Below are 25184 nucleotides of genomic sequence, written 5' to 3'. Positions count from 1 at the left end.
ATACCATGTTGGCCATCCAAGTTTGGATACAAAGCTGCAGTATTTACACAATTCTGGTCACATTGTTTATTGAATTCACCAGGATATTCAACAGGTGCAAAACCTAAATTAATTATGTGTTCTGAAATGTGATGGTGGATTTGCATTACCTGTTGTGAGGTAAACGTGCTCTCTTAAGAACCTATTCTGCCTTATGTTGTCAGCAAGTGCGCCTTAATCCCTATTAGGACAAGACTTCTCAATCTGATTATGTCGGCTGCTTGCAAACGAGAAAGAATCCTATCTGCCTGTGGTATCCGTTTGGAGCGGTAAAGATTTACTAATACAATTTCACTTGGAGAGTTCATATACCTTGAAGAACTTTCATCGCCTTTGTCCTCACTCTTCAATTATTCTGGTGCTCACTAATCCTTTCACTGTACCCAGTCACTCAGTTACTCACTTCGTATTTTAGTGCAAATAACAAGAAGAACAATTATGGATGATGATTAAAGAGATTTTTCTTATTGTTCTTGACATGTACACGATACATTTGCTATGCTGAAAACTGGCAGTCGACCCCCAAAAAATGTAAGCCATACTATTAAAAAAAACAAAAAACATTATTGCCATGTGTGATTGAATCTCATTATGATAAAAGTTCACTTGGCTGTGGTACAGTTTGTCTGTGTTTACTTCATTTGTTATCTTGATATGCTGATTAAGTGTGAGCAAAGATTAAGCAAATTGGCCATGATGTTGCACGTCCTAAAATAGCCCTCCAACGCCACTGAGAGGCTTTGACCAGCGCTCTGAGGAATAACGGAGGCAGGCTTTCTGTCGTTTTAGCCACCACAATCAAGGTGAAATGTGAGCTATACGGTAAGTCTTGTTGATTTAATATCTGTTGACAGGTTTGCTCATTTCTTAAGTATCGACAAGGTGTAATTAGTTGAATTAGTTTATATGTTTCAGGTGCGTATGGCCTCTTTCTAAATATGTGTCTATATCTAGACTTGTGTTGTTGTTCACACCAACAATGTTACCTGTAATGATATAGAACTTGGTATAAAATATAAAAAAACATTGTTCCTCAGACTGACTATTTTCCCTTTACTGTCGGTTATTATCCAAGTTATGCAACCTCTAAAGCACGTTAACCAGAAGAGGCTCTGTGCTCTTATGCAAGGTGTTATCTCTTAATGTACAAATTATGCTCTTTTCTACCATGCTGTAGTATATATATATATATATATATATATATATATATATATATATATATATATATATATTATTGCATGAATATAAATCTACAAATTGCATCAAGATATATAATAATATTACATGTAAAACTATATGTTCTGTATGCATATATCCTAAAAATATGACATTGCATTTAATGATAACATTTACAATATCATGTACAATATGTTTATTTTGTTAAAATATAATAATGTGCAGCTACGTCATGCATGTCTCTAGTTTACTTTAATCCTAAAAGATGTGCGCACTCATGTGGGTTTAACCATTTTGAGATGATGATTGAAAAATGTATTACTTATTATTATACAAGTTACCATGCCAAGAAGCAGTGTCAATCTAAATGAGCTTCACAAACAGCAGCTGAACAGAGCAGAATTAGAAGAAAATACAGCGGCACATATTTATAGTGGGTCATATTGAGAGGCATTACTTTTGTATGAGTCCATACAAAAATCCTGCATAATGTACCTTTAAGGAAGGGGTAGCTGAGGAAAAAAAGTAATTGTCACAATGTGTGCTGTGAAAAGAGTGGCACAAATTTGCACCAAACAGAGCTGAAGGATTGTAGTATTGCCCTTCTTCCACTGTTAATAAGTAATATTTGATAGTGTTTTAAAGTGCTGCATTTAAAGTAAGAGCTGAAAATGCACCGTAGAATACATGTTGACTTTCTCAAATCAGAGAGAAAACGGAGCAATATACAATTAAGTCCAGCATGGTTGTCGTTGTAAACACGCGCTCTGGGGTCCAACATCTGCATGATACTCAAAACCTTTGGTGAGGTATCACTCCTTAAGCATAATTTAGGATAATTTGATGATGACTACAGTAACAAATGAACAGCCATCTCCCTCTTTGCTTTCTTTCTAGCCACCACCAAAAGATATGAGCCACACACCCGTCCAGGAGCCACCTGCCCAGGAATTGTCCTCAGGCAGTGGGCAGACATTACCCTCCCGACTCCTACAGCCGATCTCTGATCCCTCTGCTTCTAAAAGAGTATGTTTCTACAAAAGCGGAGACTATAAATTCAGTGGACATCGCATGGTCATCAATGCCCGCACCTTCAAGACGTTTGACGGTCTACTGGATGCTCTGGCCAAGAAAGTGCCTCTGCCCTTTGGAGTGAGGACCATCACCACGCCCCGCGGGACCAACCTGGTTAAGGCTTTAGATGACTTACATGACGGCGGATCATATGTGTGTTCTGATAACAAACGGGTGAAGCCATTAAACCTGGATGAGGTGAACCGGCGGCAGGTACCGTGGAATGCCACCAGACCCCTCAGCGTCAGGCGGCGAAGACGACAAGGACCCCAGTTTGTTCCGTTTGGCAGAAGAAATGAAGTCATCACCGGCAGGCCAGCAAAGATCACTGAGAGGGGGGCAGTACGGACACCAAAGAGACTTGTGGTCATCAGGAATAGGGATCCCACTGTTAAACGCACTATTGTACTCCAGAGAAGAACAGCACCAACATTTGACGCTTTGCTGGATTACCTTTCCCAGATCCTGCAGTTCCCAGTGCTGAAACTCTTTTCTATGGATGGCAGAAGAGTAAGTACTTGGGAAACTGAAAAATGCTGATTCAAAGCAACTCCTGAAAATATCATAAGCAGCATCTTTTGTGAAATTGGTTCAGCTTTATCTGGTCTATATGACATTTTAATGGGTAAACATGCTTGAATATAGTTTGTAATTTGGAAAACTACAGTTATTTCGTATTGGGTGTGCGTTTCTTTAATGTCACCGTGAAACGGAAGTTAGAGCCACTGAAGTTCAATAATAAAACAATCCACTGGCTCTCTATCTCCAGAGCTTTCCATTGTATCACACGGTCCGCAGTTATTGTGTAACTGTAGACGTTCAAACTATTCTCGTTTATGTTGAGTTTGGCAGTTCTTGACAAATTAACTAAAAGGCCCACTTGTCTCAGAGCTTTCATGTTTGTTTTCAGTCTTTAAATCTATCACAATGTCAATATTTGGATCAAGAATAGTTATGGTTGTGGAATCATTGTATGGTTGATTGAGCTTTTATTGAACTAAGAAATAGTGGGTGATATTCATATACACAAAACCTCCCAAATAAAATAAAAAAACTGGTATGGGTTTAATTTTTACTGGAATTTATACTTAGGAATTATAAATCAAGCCTTTAATCCTGTTACTTTCCACATTTGAAGTATTCCAAGAAGTGCTAAGAGGTGATATAAGGTAGAGACCTCCTGGTGAGTTATCGCTCCATAATCCCTCTTTCCCTATGTATTTTAACAACAGGAACAGACTTCCTGTTTGTTTCTTAGTTAAGATCGCCATTCGCATCGCAGCAGCTTTTCTTTCTGGGGTCCACCAAGTTAACATGGTGACGATACAGAAATACACATTCACACACTACTCATCACAATACACAAACATAACACATCGTAAAGCATGACTACTGCAAATAAAGCAAAAACAGTTGGCACAATTAAAAAAAATGCAAAGACAACAGTATAAAGATCAGCTCTGACTGAATCTAGCATGGTCTAAGTAAGAGATACATATAATTTAACATAAAATGCCCTTCTACATAGAAAGCACACTTAAAATGTTGAGAACCTTAAAATGCACTTTATTCCCCGAGAACTGCCTTATCTTCTATGATCGCTGGTCTGCTTTAGGACAATATGTGGCCCAAAAAAATATACTTAATACCTTATAATTTGCTTATACCACTGTATGATTAAAGTTATAAGCACTCATAAATCTTTATAATGTTTAATAATCAGAACATATGACTCATGACATCAAGTATTATAATACATTGCTGGTCACTTTCTACAAGAATCTTAGTGTATTTTTATTTCCATAGATTTAATGCATTGCAAATTGTTGCATAGATTTAAATATTTGTTCACTTAGCTTAAAGCACCCAATTAGAGTAATTTATAATCCCCTTATAATGCATTATAAAGGGATTTACAAGTCAACATTCAATGGATATTTATAGTGCTTATAACTATAGTTATATAGCAGCATGTTTATAATTAATTTTAGACATAGACGTCATAGACAACATTCTCAGTTTACATGTATCTAGGAGTGCAATACATGGTGAACGCATTTATGCAGTAATTTAAAGTGCCTAGTGTAATGAAAATGTTTTTCGCTCCTCTTTTAGATCGATGGTCTTGCAGGACTTATCCTGTGCTCTGGCGTTGTTGTGGCCGCGGGCAACGAGCCATTCAGATTAGGAAATTACAATTTTCACGGAGCGAGCCAGATGGCACAAGTACTGGATATCATGGAACCATCTATGTTGCAGCCCAAAACCCGTAAGTTTTAGTCAATACGTCTGTGGATTTGCAGATCATTGTGGTTTTACCTGTCCCGGTTTTGATATGTTTATCATTGAGTTTTCCTGCCTCGACCTCAATACAATCAACCCCTGAAAGGATATTGAAATGAATTTGCTCTTTGTCTCTCCCCCTCTCTTTTACAAACACTTCCAACCAAAGAGAACAACACATCTTTGTCGAGTGGAAGAGGCTCAAGGAATTTTTCCTTATCATCAGAGAAATATATTGTCAACCAGATAAAAAAGTCTAAAAATGGAAGCACCAACAGCCACCTGCATCACCACAGCGGATCACTTGAAACACAAGTCAACCATCGGGCCGCATCCTTGCAGTCGTGTGGATCTGGGAGGCTAGATAATGAGCATCATGCTTGCATTGTACCTCGGGACGATGACATTGAAAAGTCTTTCTGTGTGAATCAAGACGGCAGCATGACAGTGGAGATGAAAGTTCGTCTGACCATTAAAGAGGAGGAGATGCTCCACTGGACCACCACACTCAGTCGCTCCAGCCGTAGCAAGGGGACAGTTTGTGCCTCGATTTCTGAGTCGGACAACAGCTCACCTGACTCAAACAACACTATTGCCAAAGACTCTTCTAGTGCCAGTGAGGATGAGACGAGAGAGGAGAACCATCCCGTCGGACCTGGAAAGGGTGTGGACTTTCACGACCAGCAAGCATATGAGGGCGACAATTCCATGGCTTCGGGAAAAGCTCAAACTGGTTTCAAACGCGCTCCTACGCCAGGCCCTCGGCACGTTACGAAGAAGGCGTCTGTTGAGAGTGTGAAGACGTTGACAGAGTCAGGGGTTCAAGAGAGCACCCTGGGACATTATTCCTACAAGGAGAGGACGGCTGATGGTGAGAAGACTGAGGGATACTGCATTGTCAGACACAGCAGCAACAAGCCAATCCCCAAACCCAGGAAAACGGCGTCTGCAGGGGCGAGCAACAAAGGCTCCCACTCCTCCACCAGGTCGTCAGGAGTAGCTGAGGTTCTTCAGATACAGAATAACGGGATGGAGGTGACAGAAACTGTGATGCATATTTATGAGAGTCAAGGCTGCTACGACAACTATTTTGCAAACGAGGAACACAGCGCTGACAGTGCCCCCCTGCATGGTTCCACTTCAGCGACAGAAAGCCAACCGTCCACTGAATCAGGCCCGCGTTCTTCAAAAAATGACTGTGATATAGATTTGAGCTGGCAGCCACCCACGACTCACTCACAACAAAGACAGAAAGAGGAGATGTTGTCATTGTCATCGGAGCCAATAACTCCGACGCATGCGATTACTGCAACAAACTCCCAAATACAGGAGACAGTAAAAAAAGACAAAACTCCTAAAAGTGAGACGAAGAAAAAGACGATTAAACCAGCTCGGAATAAGGAGGGTTTAACTTCAACAAGCAGCTCAGACAAAAAGCAAAAACAAAGCATACTTAGTCCCCCAAAATATAGCAAACATTCATCTACAGACAAGCTCAGCAGCAATGCCAGTGCGGGAAAAAAGACTTTAACTTCATCGGAAAGTACCAAAAGTGGTCAAAAGAGTCGAGGTGCCGAAAAGCCTCAAATTAAGAAAGCGATTGAGGATGAAAAGATGCCCAGGAAAGAGCAAGCCTTATTAAATGTGAGAAATACCCCACCTAAGAGACTAAACATGGGTAAACCAGCTGCGAAAGATAATGGCCATAATGTAAATAGTTCAACTGGGAGGCCTCAAATGAAGAAGAACTTGTCAGACATTCTACAACCCAAGAAATCCCTTTTACCCGGCAAAAAGACAATTAGCAAGCCCAAATCCATGACTGAAAGCAGAATACCATCACCTAAAAAGTCTTTAGAGTTGAGTGAGAGTTCGATGCCTTCCCTAAATCCTTCCCCCTCTGAAATCCACCAATATGTTGAGAACTGGTTGGAGCATGTCAGCCCAGACCAAGTGCCATACACTATGGAGGCCATTGCAGATCAATCACAGCCTCCGACAAAGGTTGTGTTTAAGATCGGCGGTGATTCTGAATCAGATGAAAAGAGTGAATGCCAGACTCAACCAGACGAGTATTATCTATCTCCCGGTGATGCCATCAAGAAATCCGCTTCAGCAGGTCGTTGTCTTGAAGCCACAGCTTTGCTGCACGGTGACCAATTTGCGAGAGGTTTGTGCATTTCAATGCCGAGTGTCAGAGTCGATCCTGTGCAACAGGAGGACAGACTGAGGCCACGCACATCTGCAGAGGCCATTGGTCCGGCTGACAATGGATCGCCACCATCGACCTCCAACGTTTTGATTCCAAGAGCAAGTACATCACATGTCCTGCATGAACTTTATTCATCTATTCACTGTATCAGAAGTGCATGTGAAGACAACAGAACATCCAACCTTGAGAAGTCCAACAGCCTTCCTAATATCTCAACACAAGTGGCGTCGGCGTTCGGCTCGTCGTGTAAAGCCTTCATGTCTTTCTTATCAGTGATGACTCTGCGAGACAACCTGACTGGATCTGCGCCGGGAGACGACAACCAATCCGAGGCCATGCTGATGATGGAATCCCTGCAGAAAATGTCTGCCATCGAGGATGAGGAAGAGCTGAGGGCAAGTTTGACAGATCTGCAGAGCAGAGCGTCTTCTCGCTTCAGAGAACGCTGGAATGATTTCCAGATTCTGAGAGAAAGGCTTGAAAGTGAGCCACTGTCTCCCACATTTTCAGAAACAGAATTTGCCCTGGATGTTGTCTCCGAAGGCGGGGATGCATTTGAGAATATTGAAGAGCTGATGGATGAGCTGAATATGCCGCACGACCTCAGAGCAGAGATTTCTTCAACGGTCCAACAAGCTAAACATTTTTACCCTGTAGAAGAGAGCACTTTTGTAGAAACCGAAAGAAACCAGTCGGACTCAGAGGACGGTTTGGAACACTTTGTTGAAGAATGCAACAATGAAACAAAACAATCGCCAGGGTCCGATACTACCTCCATAGCTGAGGACATTACTCAGACACAACAGGGTTATGACAATGGGGAGATAGATCAACTGGAAAAAATGCAATCTGTGTATTTTAAGTCAGACCAGGAACCTAATAATGAACCAGAAATATCACTGACAGACAGAGATGAGACCTTAACAGACAAAGAAAATGAGAAGGAAGAAGAGGAACAAGTCAAGGAGGTTATGGATGTGGGCAATGATAGAGAAGATGGACTTACAAAAGACACAGCTGATGATGGTGAAGAAAAGGGAGAGTCAGAAGAGGGGGCAGTGACAGTAATGGATGACATGGAGCAGGAGAAATGGGAAGTGGAAAAAGTAAGTGTAGAGAAGGAGGACTCTGACCAAGAAGTGGAGGAAGGAACAGGGGACGAGATGACAGTGGATGAGGAGGAAGATGGGGAGAATATAGAGGAAGCAAAGGAAGTATTAATGGAAGAAGTTCAAGAAGCAAGAGTGGATCATAGTCTTGAAGAAACAGATGAGAGAGAGGGTGATGAGGAGACAGAGGAAGAGGAGGCTGATGAGTGTGAAAAGGGGGAGGAGGAGAAGAGGCAATGGGATGGGATTGAAGAAGGGGCAGTTGAGGTTATTGAGGAATCCGATGAAGGAGAGGAAGAAGAAAATATAATTGAAGAAATGGAGGAGGAGGAAGAGGACGAAGCAGATGAGTTTATTGGGGAGACAGATGAAGGAGAGGAAGTAGGGAATATGAAAGTGGACGAGGAAGAGGAAGCAGATGAGGCTATGGGGGAGACAGATGGAGAGGAAGTAGGAACTATCATTGAAGAAGCAGAGAAGGAGGAAGAAGAAGAAGAAAAAGAAGCAGATGCTTTTACTGAATATGTTGAGGAGGAAGCAGAGGAAGATTTTGAGGAGGAAGGGGACATGAAGGAAGTTATTGAGGATAAAGGTGAGGAAGAGGATGTAGAAAATACAGTTGAAGAGATTCAGGAGGAGGAGGACAACGATACATATGCAGTTACTGAGAAACATGTAGAGGGGCGGGTTACTGAGGAGAAAGATGAGGAAGAGAAAAAAAACGGAGGTGGCAAGTGAGGACAACAATGAGGAGGAAGAAGAGAGCGAACAAGAGGTGGTGGAGGATGGCGAGGATGGTGAGGATGTTGAGGTTATAAATACAGAAGATGAGGAAGATGAAGGAGAGGAAACTGACAAGAATATGGAAGAGGAAGAAAAGTGTGATGAGTGTGAGGAGAGCAGGAAAGAGCCGGAACAAACAGTAAATACTCTTGAGGAAGAATCAGCAGGAGAGAAAAAAGTTGAAGAGAAAATTGAAGAAAATATGAAAACAGGGAAAATGTTAGATGACAAAGAGAGGGAAGATGATTCAGAAAATGGAAGTAATGAGTTAAATGAGGGGTTAGACGAGATGGAAGAGCAAGAATCAAAGGGCGAGTTAGAGGAAGAACATGCCTCTGAAGATGCCGACAGTATTACCGGTGGTACAGACTGTAAAAACCTACTCGAGGAGGCCTTGTATTTGCAGCAGCAGAGCAGCTGTGATGAAGCAAATGCAAAGGTAGCAGAACAGAACACTGAATCACCAACCAAATATTCCACCGAGTGTCAGTGTGAGGACGATAAAGGTAACGGGACAGACACGGTAAATGGGTTTGAAACAGACGAGGGAGAGGAGCCTCACGAGGACGGAAGCGGCATTCTCCAACATCCTGTGGAAATATCACAGGAACTCCTTGACTTTGTTAACTCTGCACTGCAGTCCTCTTCCCTTATATTCACGTACGACGCTCGGGGCAACGTCAGGATAGAGCCAGATACCGCCCGGGTTACGCAAAACAAACAATATGTTATTCCAAAAAGTAGAAAAGATATTTCCTACGGTTTAAAGCGTCTCCCGAGCCCGAACACCTCGGGTTTGTCCGATTACAGGCCAGAAACGTCAGAGAGTGGCGGATATAAAACTCAGGAGTCTTTAGATATTGTCACAGACAGTGGAGAGGAGGCTTCTCCAGTCTGCAGAGGAAAGACTGACATCCCTTTCAGGAGAACAAATGTGGAGCGAACCGACTCCAAACCATCTGATGCAAGAAATACAGACGTCTTGGAAAAATCCAGACTAAAAAGTGGAGGGAGTTTTTCTTCTTATGACTCCGGCACTAAAGCCTCAAAGGAGGATCTGTCTTATTTCAGTGCTGCGAGCTCGCAAAAGGCAGACACCGAACCTGCCGCAGAGGCCACGCAGTGCATTTCTTTCCCCCCGGAAAAAGACTCAGCTGATGGTGTATTAATCGACCAAGGTAGATGGCTGCTCAAGGAGAATCACCTCATCAGAAAATCTCCTCCAGTCTCCCAGGGAATGTACGGGCATTTAGATAGCACATCTGTAGATACAGGTCAGGAGAACAATAGCGAGGATTCCCTGTCTCATTGCAATACCCAGAACAACCCTCTTGCAGCCATATCCTCATCAGAGCTCGAGGAGATGGCGAAGCCCCAAACTCCAAAGTGCACCTACTATAACATGCCACATGGAAGCGATTCTGACCCCTTTTTGGATGATTCCAGTGTCAAAAGTGGGAAAGGGGATGCAAGCAGAGTCAGAGGGAAAGGCTTCAGGGTGTCACCCACCATTGATACTTCCAAAACCTGGACAAATAAAAATGGTAGCCTGTCTTCCTTTGCATCAGTTGAGTTTAAAATGCAAGACAGAAAAGTGCATCCTGAGGGGGAGTCCTCAGCTGTGACAAGGGCAAGATGGACATCTGGTGGAGAAAGGGGTGTACTGCAGGCACAAGACACCCGCGATACACTCCGTGTGAGATGTAGCCAATACTGTCCCATACTATAAAAGGTCCTGCATGTGCTTTTAGTCTTGGCTATGGTTGTTCTGTTGTAATGCAGCTAAACAAGTACGTGTTGTGTTTCGTCACATAATCATGTACCAAAACATTTCTTGCAGCCCCACAAGAGACCTGTGGTGATTGAAGAGAGTTGTGCCTCTTATTTCTGCTTGAATATAGTCAAAAATGTACATATACAAACATTAACTTGCTGTGTTTTGGATGGGGGCTGAGGAGACCCAGCGCAGAGTTTAAGTAAAACATGTATCAGCAAATAAGAACAATTTTTTGGTTACTGAATCAATGCTCCTGACTGCAGCTCACTGTATTATCTATTATTACAAGTACAATATAATGTAATATATTGGCTAAATTACGATTTTATTTGGTGTTATATTCACTTAAATGTATTGCTTGTTTCTGTTCTTCTAGAATGCAAGTTGTGTTTTCGGGGGTTACGATTTCCAAAGACAAGTGGATACCCTCTGGACTCAACAAAAGACTGTCAATGTCAATTGAGTACTGATTGTACAAATTCATTATAAAAGGCAGCCTCTGACAAAATGTTGTTTTTGACTGTACGAATTTTGATTCAACATTAAATAAACCATGTATAATTTTTTTTCAAATTGTGTTTATAGTTGTCACACTAAAACCGATTGAAATCAGCTTCTCTACAAATAAACTCCCCAAGTCACATGCTTTCTGTTTGTAAAGCTCCTTCCAGAGCTAGGACAAACAACAATGATTTGGACACACAGAATTACTACATGACATGTTACATGACATGTTACATGACTTGTAAACGCAGCTTCATTTTAGAGGGTCAGATTAATTACGGTATGTGTTTGCACCTTTCAACCTCAAGACTATTACGAATGTATTCAGAGTTTAGCACTTTAAGAACCATAGCTAGTTATTAATCTGGGTCACAGCTGTAACCATCAGTGTAATGTCTGAAAAACCCAGGCCACTTACTTTTGAACTGAAAGTGTCTCCAGAGTCATAAAAGACTCCTCTTACCAACAATGAAAACATATTCCATGCGCAGAATGATAATACAGTTTTTTTGTTACCTGTTTCCCAAGTTGCTCTGTTTCCGGATCAAAACAAAGATGGCGATCTAGGCTACTTGTATGCAGATTTGGAAAGAAATCTTTTATAATTCAGCGGACGGAATATCTTTTCACCCAGATGGTTACACAAGTCTTTGAAATACCATTGGCACCGGTAAGTGTTTTTAAACTTACTAGGCCTACTGGGTTTATCAAATATCCCCAGTTAACCTAACTAATCTCATAGGGGTTACCCCTGTGACCCGGATGTTAGCTAACTCATTGGCCCGCTAATGTAGGCGTGTCTTGCAGTCTGTGATTATCAGTGACACAGCAGAAGGCATTTAGAAATTGCCCTCATGAGTTACTGAGCTAAAAGAGAATGAATATTGGACAGAAAAACATATCCAAATCATTAATATTGTTGCTTCATATCTGCTGAATATGGACATAATCAACTGTTTGCTAGTTCGGCATATCAACTATTATTACCGTGATGATCATGTCAATGGTGTTCAAACATTTTTTTCAATTCACAAAAAGAAATCAGTTGTCGTCTGTATCCCTGAAATTACATTTGGCATGAGATACACTACCGTGAAAATAATCCAATTTTCTCTCTGGCTGGTGGTGACTTTTGACTTTCATTAGGATGTTATCTATGAGAACCATGTGAATCCTGAATGAGCCCGGGGGCTTACGAGATTCTGTTCCTGCTTCAACTCCCTTACTCACTGGAGGTTTCTCTCAAATCTATTTAAATGATCATGTGAAGGTGTCAAAAAAAGATGATTTACATCAATACTATTCTGACTGTGAAAACTAAATTGTAATGGTGAGGTATTAATAGGTAGCGTAAAAAAAAAAAACCTCTGTTAACACTTGAAGGGTTTGTCTCCCTCTTATCCACTCATACTGACTCAGGTGAGTGCACAGAGGAGAGGGTGTCATCTGCAGCTGTCAGTCGGTCTAGGTGATGCCCCCTGATGCAGTCAGGCATATGTAAGTGACACTTACTGACAGACTGGCTTGAAATATGACTAGAGGACATTATCCTTGACATGAGTATTTGTGATTTTTGGCCAGGGATGATCCATTTGATAATTTGAGGCTGTATAATTGACAAATTATACATGATTTGTTGTGCTAACTTGCAAATACTGGCAAGTTATTCATTCCCAGTTTCCCCTCCTGGTCCCTGACCCAAACACGCACATGCAGAGGGACACAAAGAAAGAAGGAGACAAAGAGAGTGAGCGAGGTCTTTACAAAGTGGCCATTCCTGGAAACTTTCCAAGGGTTTTGTCAGTCGCTATGGAGATTTGGAATATAGCACCAGCAGTTTAATTCCTCTGTTGTTACTATGGTCGAAGGGTATCCACTGTAAAACCCCATTCCCCCGAAATGAACGCTGGTCCTTGCTCTGCTCATTTTGTAGACCACCGACTGTGCTTAAGTTCCACCTGCTGAAGAAAGACTTGACATAGCAGACGGAGGAAAGGAGATTCCTCACTAACCAGCTAGTTTCACGACCCTTTACATAATTAAAAGTACTAACTCAAGCATATACAAGTGCTCCTTTAGAAGTAAGTAATACGCTGTCCTTCTTTAAAGGTACATATCAACAAAATGTACTTAACGTGTGTTAATACTGATACATCAATGCACAGGCAGTATTGTACTAGTTTACCTACAGTTACCTACATAGTTTTCAGATAATCCAGTGGTTCCCTCATCAGGCTCCTCCAAAGGCGCTCAAGAAACAGTGATTGTGAGATGATTACGCAAATCGGTAGTACTTTTTTGGGTCTTCGCTTTATTGTGAAAACATTGGGAGATTTACCTCTTTGGGAGATTTACCTTTTTGGGCCTCGAAAAAGGGAAGTTAAGAGGGCAAATGTGTGTTTGGCGGAACTGCTAATAATTTATAGATGCAAAAAAATGTGACAAGGGGCCCAAACTAGACACAGTTTTTTCCAAGACAAAAGGATGGGAACTGCTGCATTAGTCTTTAACACTCAAACTTATTTTATTTGTTAAGCAGATCTTTATCTGACTCCAGCTGTCAGATAAATATAGTGAAATGTAGTCGGGTAGAAGCTTAAAGTAGAAATAAGAGGAAATTACTTGTACTTAATTTCTTTCAGCCATTGATAATAATCTGACCATAAGGCCCAGATGTGAAAAAACAATCATTGTGGGCCCCTTGGCATCAACTTTTTCACATTTAGATTTATACTTCAGTCTGATGCATTCACTGAGGTCCAACAAAGACATTGTGCTGCACTAAATCTGCCATGTCATGATCCACAAAGAAGCCAGCCAATGTATCAGACAAAAAAACAAGCAAAACAAAAAAGTAACCTAAAATAAGACAAGGACACACTGTTGCAACATGCACACCACACACACTAATTTCTGCAACTTCATAATCAATATAATAATCTGCTGTATAAATTAATCTCTGTGAACAGGCCCCTGAATCTGCCTGGGTTTCAACGCTGGCAAATAATGTTTGGGCCCATTGCTATGGCGACTGGGCACGCGGGTCGGTGAATCAAGATCATGGGAGATGAAACAAAGGATGCCTTTTTGCTGCCCAGCGTCCTGCGGGTTTGAAACGATGACACCTTAAAAACAAGATTTAACTTATCTGTTGCCCCATCCCATTATATGCTGACTGACCCGAACTAATGTTGAGTCTTATTTGGTTCTTCTTCTCGTCCTGCCGGACATTCTTTTTAATGATCTCCCCTGCAGTGTGGTTGCTTTGGAGAGAAAAAGAAACCTCAGCAACAAAAATAAAAGGACAAAACGATAAATTCCCAACATTGCCAAGAATGGGAGCTATTTGGCCTAAACTATGGCAGTGGCAAACACAGGGCGACAAACAATAATTACGGCCTACAGTCTGCATTCTGTCGCTGCAGTTAGGTGACAGATCAGCAGTACACAATCCCTGCTCTGTTTGTGACAATCCCGGCCTCCTCTGTCTGTCTCTGTGGCCAACACTGGCAGGGGCCGGCTCATAATGGGCCTGGGAGCAGGAATTTTTGCAGCCCCCCTGCCTCTAAGCGAGTGTTGATCATGTGAATTTCCATTACCTGTTTTCGCAATGGGTTTTTCTGTGGACTCCTACTGGGACACATTGATGGATTCGCAAAGCCAATACCTGTAATAAATCTTTGCCGCATAAAATCAGTTCCCCTGAAATGAAAATATCTCAATATTTGCTCTCCATAACCAATTCTTACTAAGACACATTTTTCTTTCTTTTTTTTGCATTTCGAGAATAAAGTACAAATCACAAGAATAAAGCTCACAAAGTCGCTGAGTTTTTCCCTGCAGTCATATGGGGGGGGGGGGGGGGGCGGGGGGCGGGCGGGGGGCGGGGGGGGGGGGGGGGGGGGGGGGGGCAGCATTCCAACTTTAAACCACTGCAGCCGCCTTAACCCGCAAGACAAAAATGTGAAAGTCTGTGTGAAAGAAATATTTGTGCATTTAGGCTGCTAGCTAGTTGAAAAACACCTCTTGTGTTGTGTTGTGTTCTGTAAAGAGCACTGTCCACCCAGTAGCACTAGAGCAGTGTGGCCGAGAGGTATAGAGTGTCACAGCTCAGCTCTGCTGCCCTGCGCCTCCCTTCACAATCACTGAATCTCAGCTATTCAGCAGCACTGCAGCACGGACAGCTCTGTGTGCAGCGACGGGAGAAAGAAAAAGACACACAGGGGAGAGAGAAAGGGAGTCTCTTCTGACTTATCGTATATGTTTATTATTTGCTGCAGGTCAATTTGAGGAAAAGGGTAGAAGCTGATAACCTAAGGCTGCCGCAAAACCTGCTGGTATTGGATGGCTTTGATTTTCACCCCAACCAAACCTCACCGCCTTTCTCTCTGTTTCTTTCCCCGAGTGACCATCAAATTCTTGAGTGCGTAATAGATTAGCGCATGTCCTCCAAACCTAATTAACAATTGAGAAGCTGCTGACTTGCACTTCACTTTCCCCCCACTTTCACCGAAAGCATAATAAAGTGCGCGCACACGCACACACACACACACACACACACACACACACACACACACACACACACTCTCACACACACACACACACACGCACACACACACGCACACACCACAGCTGATAAAAACAAGTATTACCATGGGTGGGTGACATCTTATTGAGAAATCTTATGATGCAATACTTCATCAAATATATTTGACAAACCATGTGTAAATGCATGTGGAGTGTGTGTCTATCTGTAAAGGGAGAGACAGGAGGAGAAAGACATTGATTAAATGGAGAAATACAGTTTCAGGAAGCAATTCTCAGCCCTGCATCATGTCACTATAATCTGGATTGTGAGGATGACAATTTCCTGACATGGACGCAGCTGTGGGAAAACCGTCTTCTCTAACCAGAAGAACCCATTTAAATGCCTCTGTCTCATCTCAAATTTATTCTTCTGCATCCAGAGAAATACTAAGTTTAAATTGATCAGACCCACATCCTACTTGTTCAGGCGTTTCTATTATTTGTGGACAGGTCGCCAACATACAAGAGAAATCATCAAAAGAACCAAATTGCATCTCCTGACACTCACGTGCTGTTGTTGAAACCAACGTAATTACCCAAATGTGATTTCAGCTCGTGCACAGTGACATCTCTGATGTGCCAGACCCTTTAAAATACCCTTTAAAAATAAACATGACTTTATTGTGCGCAATAACAGTTTGGCCCAGTTCGATCCAGGATATGTTAGGTACCTGATAGACAACCTCCACTCGCTCCTTTCTCTGATTGGTTAGTCCAAATGTCCCTCTAGTCACTGCCGAGTCATTTGCATGAAGAGGAGACTATAAATCGGGAATGATTTAGGGAACGCCTTCCTAGGCGCACTCCGCTGATGCAGTCGGGACAAGAACAGTACCGAGCTATTGTGAGAAACGATACCACAAAGATGTCTTATAAAGTAGGCTCGCAGTCTTCTTACAGGAAGATGTTCGGCGGGGAGAGAGTCGGGTCCGGGTCCGGGTCCAGGACCAGCTACTCCACGCGCCAGTTCTCCAGCCCGGTGCGCTCCTCCCGGGTATCCTACGGGCTCTCCTCCGCCCCGACCGTGTACGCGACCAAGACCCAAAGGCTCCGGAGCAGCGCGGCCATGCCCCGACTGGCCTCCGAGAACCTGGACTTCTCCCTGTCCGACGCCATAAACAGCGAGTTCATGACGAACCGCACCAACGAGAAGGTGCAGATGCAGTCGCTTAACGACCGCTTCGCCAACTACATCGACAAGGTCCGCTTCCTGGAGCAGCAGAACAAGATCTTGCTGGCGGAGCTGGAGCAGCTACGGGGCAAAGGCACGTCCCGGGTCGGAGATCTGTACGAGGACGAGATGCGGGAGCTGAGGCGCCAGGTGGACCAGCTGACCAACGAGAAGGCCCGGGTGGAGGTTTACCGGGATAACCTGGCAGAAGACATCGACAGGCTGAGAGAGAAGTAGGGCTCTGTTCTCTGTATGATGTTAAAGAATCCTCAATGCAGATGGTATTACTTTGTATAGGCCTGCACCGTTATTTCCAATAAGCGCATGTGCCCTTATTATTCATAAACTTATGATGTAGACTTCAATTTAGACTGCCCGTAAATTTATTTATGCCAGGCACTGCGCTAAACCTGAACTTGAAGTGCTGCGGCAGCTCTCTATCCGAGTGAAGTTTATTTCTCTCTGAAATGTGTTCATGCCTGAAGGAGTGGAGGAAAAGGCAAACAGAGCTGGGGAGGCAGAACAAGGGGGGTTGTGTCAGTTTTCCCCTTGTTATGAAAATGAAAAGAGGCCTGCATTTTGTCTGTCCCTGCAGGTTGCAGGAGGAGATGTCCCAGCGGGAGGAGGCTGAGGGCACCATGCACAATTTCAGACAGGTACAGTATGATTTCACGTGATGGAATAAACTGTTGTCACACTGTTGGCATCGGGTACATCCTTACCTCTGTTGTGTTTAAATTACCTTAATTTTCTAAAGTAGAAGATGCCAATGTCTTCTGAGCACTCTCCCCCTCTCCCCCTTGTTATTCCTGCTTAAGTGGTGCTTTCAATTTATGACAAGTTATGTCAAAGAGATTATCTCTTAGTCTCACTTCTAACTGTTATGTGGTGTAAATGTCCATTTTCTCTCCCATGATCTCGATCTAATTAGTCCGCATAGGTTGCAGAAACAGGAATGCACTCCTCTGGTGGCACAACAGCAGATTTGAGCCATGATCCCAAGTAGCTTCGGAGCAGAACCAACCCTGTCCCGGTACAAAAGGCCAAGTTGTGGCTGTTAAGTTAAATCAGGCCTGCAGTGAGAGGAGATCTTTTTAAGTCTGACTGGTCACACTGAATGAGCTGGACACCACAACCTTGTGGGCCCAACGTGGTTATCAGAGCGAGAAGACACGCCACCATGTGATGTGGCTGTCTCCCTCTGGGAAAGCATCGGAGCATAGAAATGTCACTCGTTATCGGTATGTCAGTGATTGTTCCCGATTAATGAAATGATGATGAGTAATGCAAAAAGTGTAATGCAAAAAAATTCAAATGAATTTCATTTCAGTGATTATGTGCTTTTTAAGGCATGCAGAGTGTTATCAATACATCCCACCGTCTATATGGCAGAAAGGAAGTCCGCTGTGGTCTGTCCCTGCCATGGTGGCACAGGATCAACAATGCAGGGCCTGCAGCCGGCTCTCGCTCAGTCAGGCAGACAGTCACTCTTCCAGCCCCGGGCCTGTTTGGGAAACCCTCCTGAATAGCACACTTTGTTTGTGGCATTAGAGCAGGGGCAAAGCTCCTTCATTTGCTGATACCTCAATTACCAGCCTGCCGACGCCCTGACAAAGCCCAGCGGTCTGGTGCCACGGCGAGTGTTTACGTACGAGAGATATAATTAAATAGAAGGCGGCAGGATGTTTTGAATACAATACAATATTTTACATTATATTATGTGTTTTTCTTTTCACAAGAGAGCATTTGCTTCATGCTTCATTCAGCAAAGTTATCAAACGGTGAGATGCAGTAATTACTGTAACAGAGTTTCTAGTGGAATGAAAAAAGGCAGTTAGGTAACAACAAATGCACCACTGCCAATCTGCCGGTGATGTACTCAATGACTGGGGCCTAAAAGGTGCTGCAGTATATACAACACATGAAAACATCTGCAGTGACACTTGTTATGTGCCTGCAGTTGATTTCTATTGGATGCATTTGTTTGTGACCTTGCCTCGCTAGACAATGGGTCATTGTGTGTATGTGGCTGTTGTGTGAAAGAGTATTTTACTTCTCTGTCAGCAAACACTTAATGTATAATTCACGTCCCCTTCACGAGTCACCTTCTGCACAGGATGTGGACAATGCTGCCCTCGCCAGACTGGACCTGGAACGGAAGGTGGAGTCCCTTCAGGAGGAAATCAACTTCCTCAAGAAGCTGCACGATGAGGTAAGCTTCCTTTTCTGTGTCTAACGCTGACCCAGTCTACTGTGGAGCCACCGCACTTGTACTTCCTAAGAAGCTAAAGGCGCCCGAATGAATACCGGACCAAATATTCTGAGGTATTTGTTAATCTGGCCACTGGCCAAAGTACCAAATCGGTAGGGTTCAATGCATCAGAGCAATTTAAATACAGCCAGGAAAGTCCTAGAAAAGTATCCAAGAGGACATTCAAATACACATTCTATGTACTTCTATTGGTTATATTACAGGAAATGTTGGAGCTGCAGAACCAGATCCAGCAGCAGCAGCATGTGCATGTGGACATGGAGATGGCTAAACCTGACCTGACAGCTGCTCTGAGAGACGTCCGTATGCAGTATGAGAACCTGGCCTCCAAAAACCTCCAAGAATCTGAGGAATGGTACAAATCCAAGGTAAAGACTTTCCACAAGGATGGTGAGAAAAAAAGGTTCAGGAAATCCAAAAGCAACAGAATAAATGTGTTAATGCACATTTTGCATATGGATCGATAAAACTTAAAGCAGCTATAATCAATATTTTTTTTCATCACTTGAATTTGAAATTTGAACTTGTATTTGCAGCATTTCAGTGCCTTTCAGTTCTTTGTTTTGGTTTTCTGGCCCCGACTTCACTGCTTTGATCCTGTTTCATGGTCCTTGTTAGCAGTGTTCTCGGATGCAGGAGGCTCTACCTGCACAGCACCAAATGGCTGACAAAGTAAACAACTAACTGGTGAACTTTGAGGAGCATATAGCGGCCAAGGAGACATATAATTGCCCCAGGACATGGTAGAGACCAAAACAGAGCTAAAATAGACTGATTGGAATGACATTAATCAGGTGGCCGAAAAACACAACTCCAAATGAATGATAATGAGCTGTTAACAGGTGTCTCTTTGCTCACAAGTTTGCTGTAGACAAAAAACAGCTTGTTTTAAGTTTCTTGTTTTTCTGCGAAAAGGCTGAAAACCAATGCTGCAAAGAAGAACCTCTCCTTCTCTATGACCTTCAAACATTGGATTGTTGTGAATATTGTTGCCTTCCACCACCAAGCTGCAGTGTAACGTCTACAAGCCTTTTGTAGCCATCTTTCATCATTTACATGCTTCACCCTATCTGCCAGAGACAATACTCCTCAACCTCTGACTCATCATTTATTGAACAGTGGATTTCTCAGTTCTTCCCCTCTTCTCTCCATGTTTGTCACTCTGGTTGCCAGTTTGCTGACCTCACCGAAGCTGCAGCCAGGCATAATGATGCTCTGAGAGTGGCCAAGCAAGAGGCCAATGACTACAGACGCCAAGTGCAGTCCCTTACTTGTGAGGTGGATGCCCTTAAAGGAACTGTGAGTAAACAAATTTCGGCTTACGATGTTTTTAATGCATACATCAAACAAATGGACAAAAGGAATGGAAAAATAGATAAATATCCAGCAATAGTTTATTTCCACAGGTCATGTATGCAAAAAAAAAATCTCCTTTATATTTCTTATCTAATTGACATTATAAATTGTTTACTGCCTAAGTGTCATTTTGTTCCCTCTTGGCTGCCCTCCCAGAATGAGTCCATGGAGCGCCAGATGAGGGAGATGGAGGAGAACTTCTCCCTGGAGACGGGCGGTTACCAGGACACCATCGGCCGCCTGGAGGAGGACATTCACAACATGAAGGACGAGATGGCTCGTCACCTCCGGGAGTACCAGGACCTCCTGAATGTCAAGATGGCCCTGGACATTGAGATTGCCACCTACAGGAAGCTGCTGGAAGGAGAGGAGAACAGGTGGAGGATGAAGATCTTCAAAAAGTCTAACTGACAGATATGCGTATGAACATTCATGACATGCAAACACGACACCCATGTTGACTACACTTTCTCCATTTTCAGAATCACCACCCCGTTGCCAAACTTCACATCTCTGAACCTGAGAGGTAGGATGGCAGTCCGCATGTTGTAACACCAGGAATGTTGGTATTGGTTATTAAATTGCCAGATAATAAAATAACACACAATGTTTTATTTATTTTTGTTAGAAACAATGATTGATTCCAAACCCCATTTTGAAGCTACAACAACCAGGAAGGTTCTCATCAAGACCATTGAGACCAGGGACGGTCAGGTAGGATCCACTTCAAGTGATTTTCAATTCATGAAGTAGTTTTCTGTTGGTCATTTTCGCTCAAACACAGAGCCCTGCTCACCTTTTCTCTGTCCTCCACATCCTCGTTCAGGTGATCAACGAGTCAACCCAGAACCACGATGACATGGAGTAATAATATCTTTGTATTTGCCAAACAATCAACAAAAGCAAAATGAAGAAACATATTTCACCAGGGCTACAAGCAAGCAAACAAACGAACAACACAAAGAGCAAACCGCTTCAAAAAGTGCCTTTACATGTGATGATCCAGTAAGACTGTTAGTGGACACAGACTGTATTTTGCTTCCTTCTCTGCTGAAAGTATTATCTTTTGTTACATTCGTTTAGACACAGTAATGAAATCACCACAACATAGAAATCCTTATTGAGGTCTACAAGAGTCTTTATTTGTAACCAACGTAGTGTTTTTGATCAATACAGCATGCACACTCCAGGAAATCTGTATGCTAAAGATGTCACAATTGCCTGTACGCAGCAATAAACCAGTAAGACCGTAACTCAACACTGTGCATTAGGTGTAATACTTTGCTGGTATTTGCTGGTATTGCTGGTAATACTTTGATGGTAATGAAATAGAAGTAGTAAAACAATGCCTCATATGAATGAACAGTGGAAATGGACATTATTTTAGGTAATAACATCCACCATGTGTACACAATGAGGTAAGAATATTACTGCATCGATCGGGTTAATAAGCAAAATGGAATTTGGAAACTAAATTGTCAAGCCTAATAAGATGTCAATTAATTTGATGATTTAAAGCAGAAATAAGAAACGAAAGAACAGAAGAAACATTGATAGAATACAGAGAATAAACCTAATTTCTTATTTAGGAGCTTCAGCTGTCCTCTAGTTGATGCACAATCTCCTGGTCTCCTGTTATATCTAAAACATTTCCATACATAAGAGAGACAAAGTATTAGAAACAAGTAATGCAACCACTAACAGTGGCCCTACAAGTTAAATGACTAAATGTAAATCAACATCTTTCAACAGAACAAGCTACATAAAGAAGACTTTTTTTTTTTTGCAGGGCGGTTGTATTTGACAATAGGTTGTACATGTGTATCTAATAAACTAATGTGCAGCGTCACACTTTTGGAGTTTATATTACATTAATGATAGCTTCGACTTGGTGGATCCATAAGCATCCCAGGGACAGCAGCAGATAGAATAGTTACAATATTAAGTACATTCAGTACTAACATATATTCTGGATTAATTACAGCTGCTAAATGGAGCTTGAGGTGAGATCGTTTCGTTAACTGCTGTTTCCAAGGGTATTCAAAGGGTATTCAAAGGGTGAACTTTGAAGCCAACATGTCATCAGAGAAAAAAAATGAACATCTACAATTCCATGACAACTGTGCAAGCTCCATCAAATGATCAAGTGACGTGATTGAAAGCTTGGCTTCTACATTGAACTTGAGGTAGGATTGTTTGTCGACACTGTGTTAAGTAACTATCAACTGTAATAAGCGTAAATGATCTGCATGTTTACTTTTTTGAAATACATCAAAATGTTGTATGAATGTTGCATAATAACATTTTATAGATGTAGCTTCTGAGATACTTGAGCATTTCTATTTTAAGCTACTTTATACTCCATGTGTAGAATATGGCATATAATAGTACAATATTCTTGTCTACTTTTTACTCCACTAACTGTATCTGTTAATGTTAGTTTTCACATGAAAAACATATTGGTTGGTAAAATAATGATGCATTGTGAAAGGTTTAACTACCAAACAGTACATATATAATGTTGTTCAAATGAACTCCCAGTCAACCGGCTTCCACTAGGCTACTTCTCACACAAATATACCACTGCAAGAGGCAATAAGCACGTTTTACTTTTGATACTCTAGTGCATTTTGTACTGCTGTGTTTTCTTTAAATAGGATGTTGAAATCAGGCACCTGCAACTGAGTTATTTTACATTGTTGCATTGCTACATGTAAAGCACCTGAAAGTAGAAACCTTTTGTAGTTCAATAAGCTTAACTAAATTCCATTTTTATGATCATGATCCTTTATGGTTTACACATTTTTTTTAAATAACATCAAGATCATTGAAGCTACCCAATGAGATCTACTGTGGCAGTATGGAAAATAAAAGGTGTTCAGTATCAGTCTACAGAAGAGGGATAAATGCAGTGAATTCACCGAGAGCCTGCTGTATTTGACTGCCCCCTGTCGGGGAATATTGTCAACTGCACTCCCTTCAGTGATGGATCATCTACGTTTAGTCAGACGTTGCAGAAGCCTCAAAATCACAATTTAATGTATAGCTCTGATTTGACCCGGACCAAATCTAGCGAACATTTAGCCCCAGACACGTGAACAACGTGATTATAACAAAGGGGAATCTGCCGGTATTTTTGATTATCATAAGCGACATAATGTCTCTTTTAAATCAGTACATTTGGATTTCTGCTCATTTGAATAATCCGGGATACGGGCCAGTTAATTAATGCCGCTTGTTTTTGCTGCTCTGCCCCGAGAGATTGGTGTGTTTGTCGACGGAGCAACTTTCTCCATGTGACGTGTCTGTCGGAGGGGACACAAACCGAGGGGGACATGCCGACGTGATCCCGTGTTCTTCGATTCATAAATCATTTTAATGTCTCACTGTCAGTTACCTCTGACATACATGATACACTTAAGAGTGTGCGAAGGACAGAGGTGGGTGTTTTCTTTCACACTGTTCGTTGGTTTTGCCGAGTAAAACAAAAATGGAGTCAAGTTTCAGCAGGTTTTGAGAGACGTTAACGTTAAAATGAAAGGTAAACTCAAAGTAACCGATTCCGAGTTAAGCTTTTTTTATTTTTGTTAAACCTTTTAAAACATTATTTTTTTGGTGATGGGCTCCGTGACTTCTGCTCTAACACGGACAAGAAATGCGTTAGTGAAAGTGGGTTCAGAGCCGGAGAACCATGACCCGGAGAGGAGCCGGTCCGCTCCGGAGTCGGACCGAACCAGGAAGAAGAGCGCGCGGTTCAACGTCTCGTGCCAAACCGGACGCCAGAGTTCCCGACAGTCGCTGTCCGAGGTGCTGAGCAGACAAGACGCCGACGGAGCCAAACTTACTAAAAATACTTCTGACGGTCAACAGAGCGGTGAGTTGAACATTTACTGAGCATGTACTATGAGAAGTTACTCACATGTTCGTTCATTCATATAGTGTATATTATTATTAAAATACATTTTGAAGTTACTTTGCTGGGATATTTACATTTGATGGTACTTTATTCTTCTCCTTTATATCACGTTTTATACAAAACACATCAATTTGTAAAATGTTATGCATTATTCTATATTAAACTACCTAGTAGTGACGTTGTTTAAAAGAAACAACATACAATGTAAAGTACCACTTACTATGTTTGGAAATGTACTTTCTTTTGTCCACCTGTCACTATATGGCAGCCACTCAGTAGATTATCAGTGTTGTTTTTGGCTGGTGAGGAAAGCAAATCTAGCTTGTGCAAATTTCCAACCCGGTACTGGTTTATTAATACATTGATTATGCCGATTCAATAACATGACAATATAACACTGACAAGGGCAATTCTGCATAATGAGCACTTTTATTTTTGATACATTGTGTTGCCATTACTTACTTAATACTTTGTATTTCAAAACCTTTATTTGTAATGGAGTATTTGTCTAGCGTGGTACTGCTACTTTTACTTTAGTACATGATTTGAATACTTCTTGCACCACTAATAGCAAATATACCTTTTTTTCACAGCAGGCATTTTGACATTGCAGGAAAAAGTACAGGTCGAACTATAACAATAACGATCCAGTACAGCGAACCAGCATGTGCAGTAGCAGGGCCCCCAGACTGCTACTCTAAATGGGATGCAGTTGTCATTAGTGTTATGCTTTTCCTGCTCTGACATTTCAAAATGTCGTCTGTAAAAAAAGGTTTCAATGAAACTAACTTTAGACAGACACCTTTATTATCTTAACAGGAACATGCTGTTCTTCAAGTAAAGTATCTTGAATTGTACTTAAGTACTGTATAATAGTCACAGTATACCACTGACATTCAATTTACCAATGCAGTTTATCCACTTT

General features: G+C 42.0%; 3 protein-coding genes across 3 annotated transcripts in view; all 3 read left to right on the top strand.

The window, feature by feature from the left end:
- The first annotated feature begins 2127 nt into the window (after positions 1-2127).
- Positions 2128-10405, top strand: LOC117746312 (oxygen-regulated protein 1). The gene is made up of 4 exons (XM_034555369.1): positions 2128-2799; positions 4405-4558; positions 4742-8511; positions 8606-10405. Exons 1-4 carry the CDS (start codon positions 2128-2130, stop codon positions 10403-10405), a joined length of 6396 nt encoding a protein of 2131 aa, XP_034411260.1.
- Positions 10406-16224: 5819 nt separating this feature from the next.
- viml (vimentin like) lies at positions 16225-21699 on the top strand. The gene is made up of 9 exons (XM_034555370.1): positions 16225-16948; positions 17311-17371; positions 18832-18927; positions 19191-19355; positions 20161-20286; positions 20500-20720; positions 20826-20869; positions 20972-21057; positions 21170-21699. Exons 1-9 carry the CDS (start codon positions 16356-16358, stop codon positions 21209-21211), a joined length of 1434 nt encoding a protein of 477 aa, XP_034411261.1. The 5' UTR covers positions 16225-16355; the 3' UTR covers positions 21212-21699.
- Positions 21700-23961: 2262 nt separating this feature from the next.
- Positions 23962-25184, top strand: part of pde1cb (phosphodiesterase 1C, calmodulin-dependent b) — an 80379-nt gene continuing 79156 nt past the window's right edge. The window contains exon 1 of the mRNA XM_034555396.1: positions 23962-24205. Within this exon, the coding sequence (XP_034411287.1) occupies positions 23962-24205 (244 nt within the window). The remainder of the gene's footprint in view (positions 24206-25184) is intronic.

The sequence above is a fragment of the Cyclopterus lumpus genome, chromosome 17, assembly GCF_009769545.1.
Source record: "Cyclopterus lumpus isolate fCycLum1 chromosome 17, fCycLum1.pri, whole genome shotgun sequence".
NCBI lineage: Eukaryota > Metazoa > Chordata > Actinopteri > Perciformes > Cyclopteridae > Cyclopterus > Cyclopterus lumpus.
Note: the sequence above shows the minus strand (reverse complement) of the source record. Positions and strands in the feature narration are given on the sequence as shown.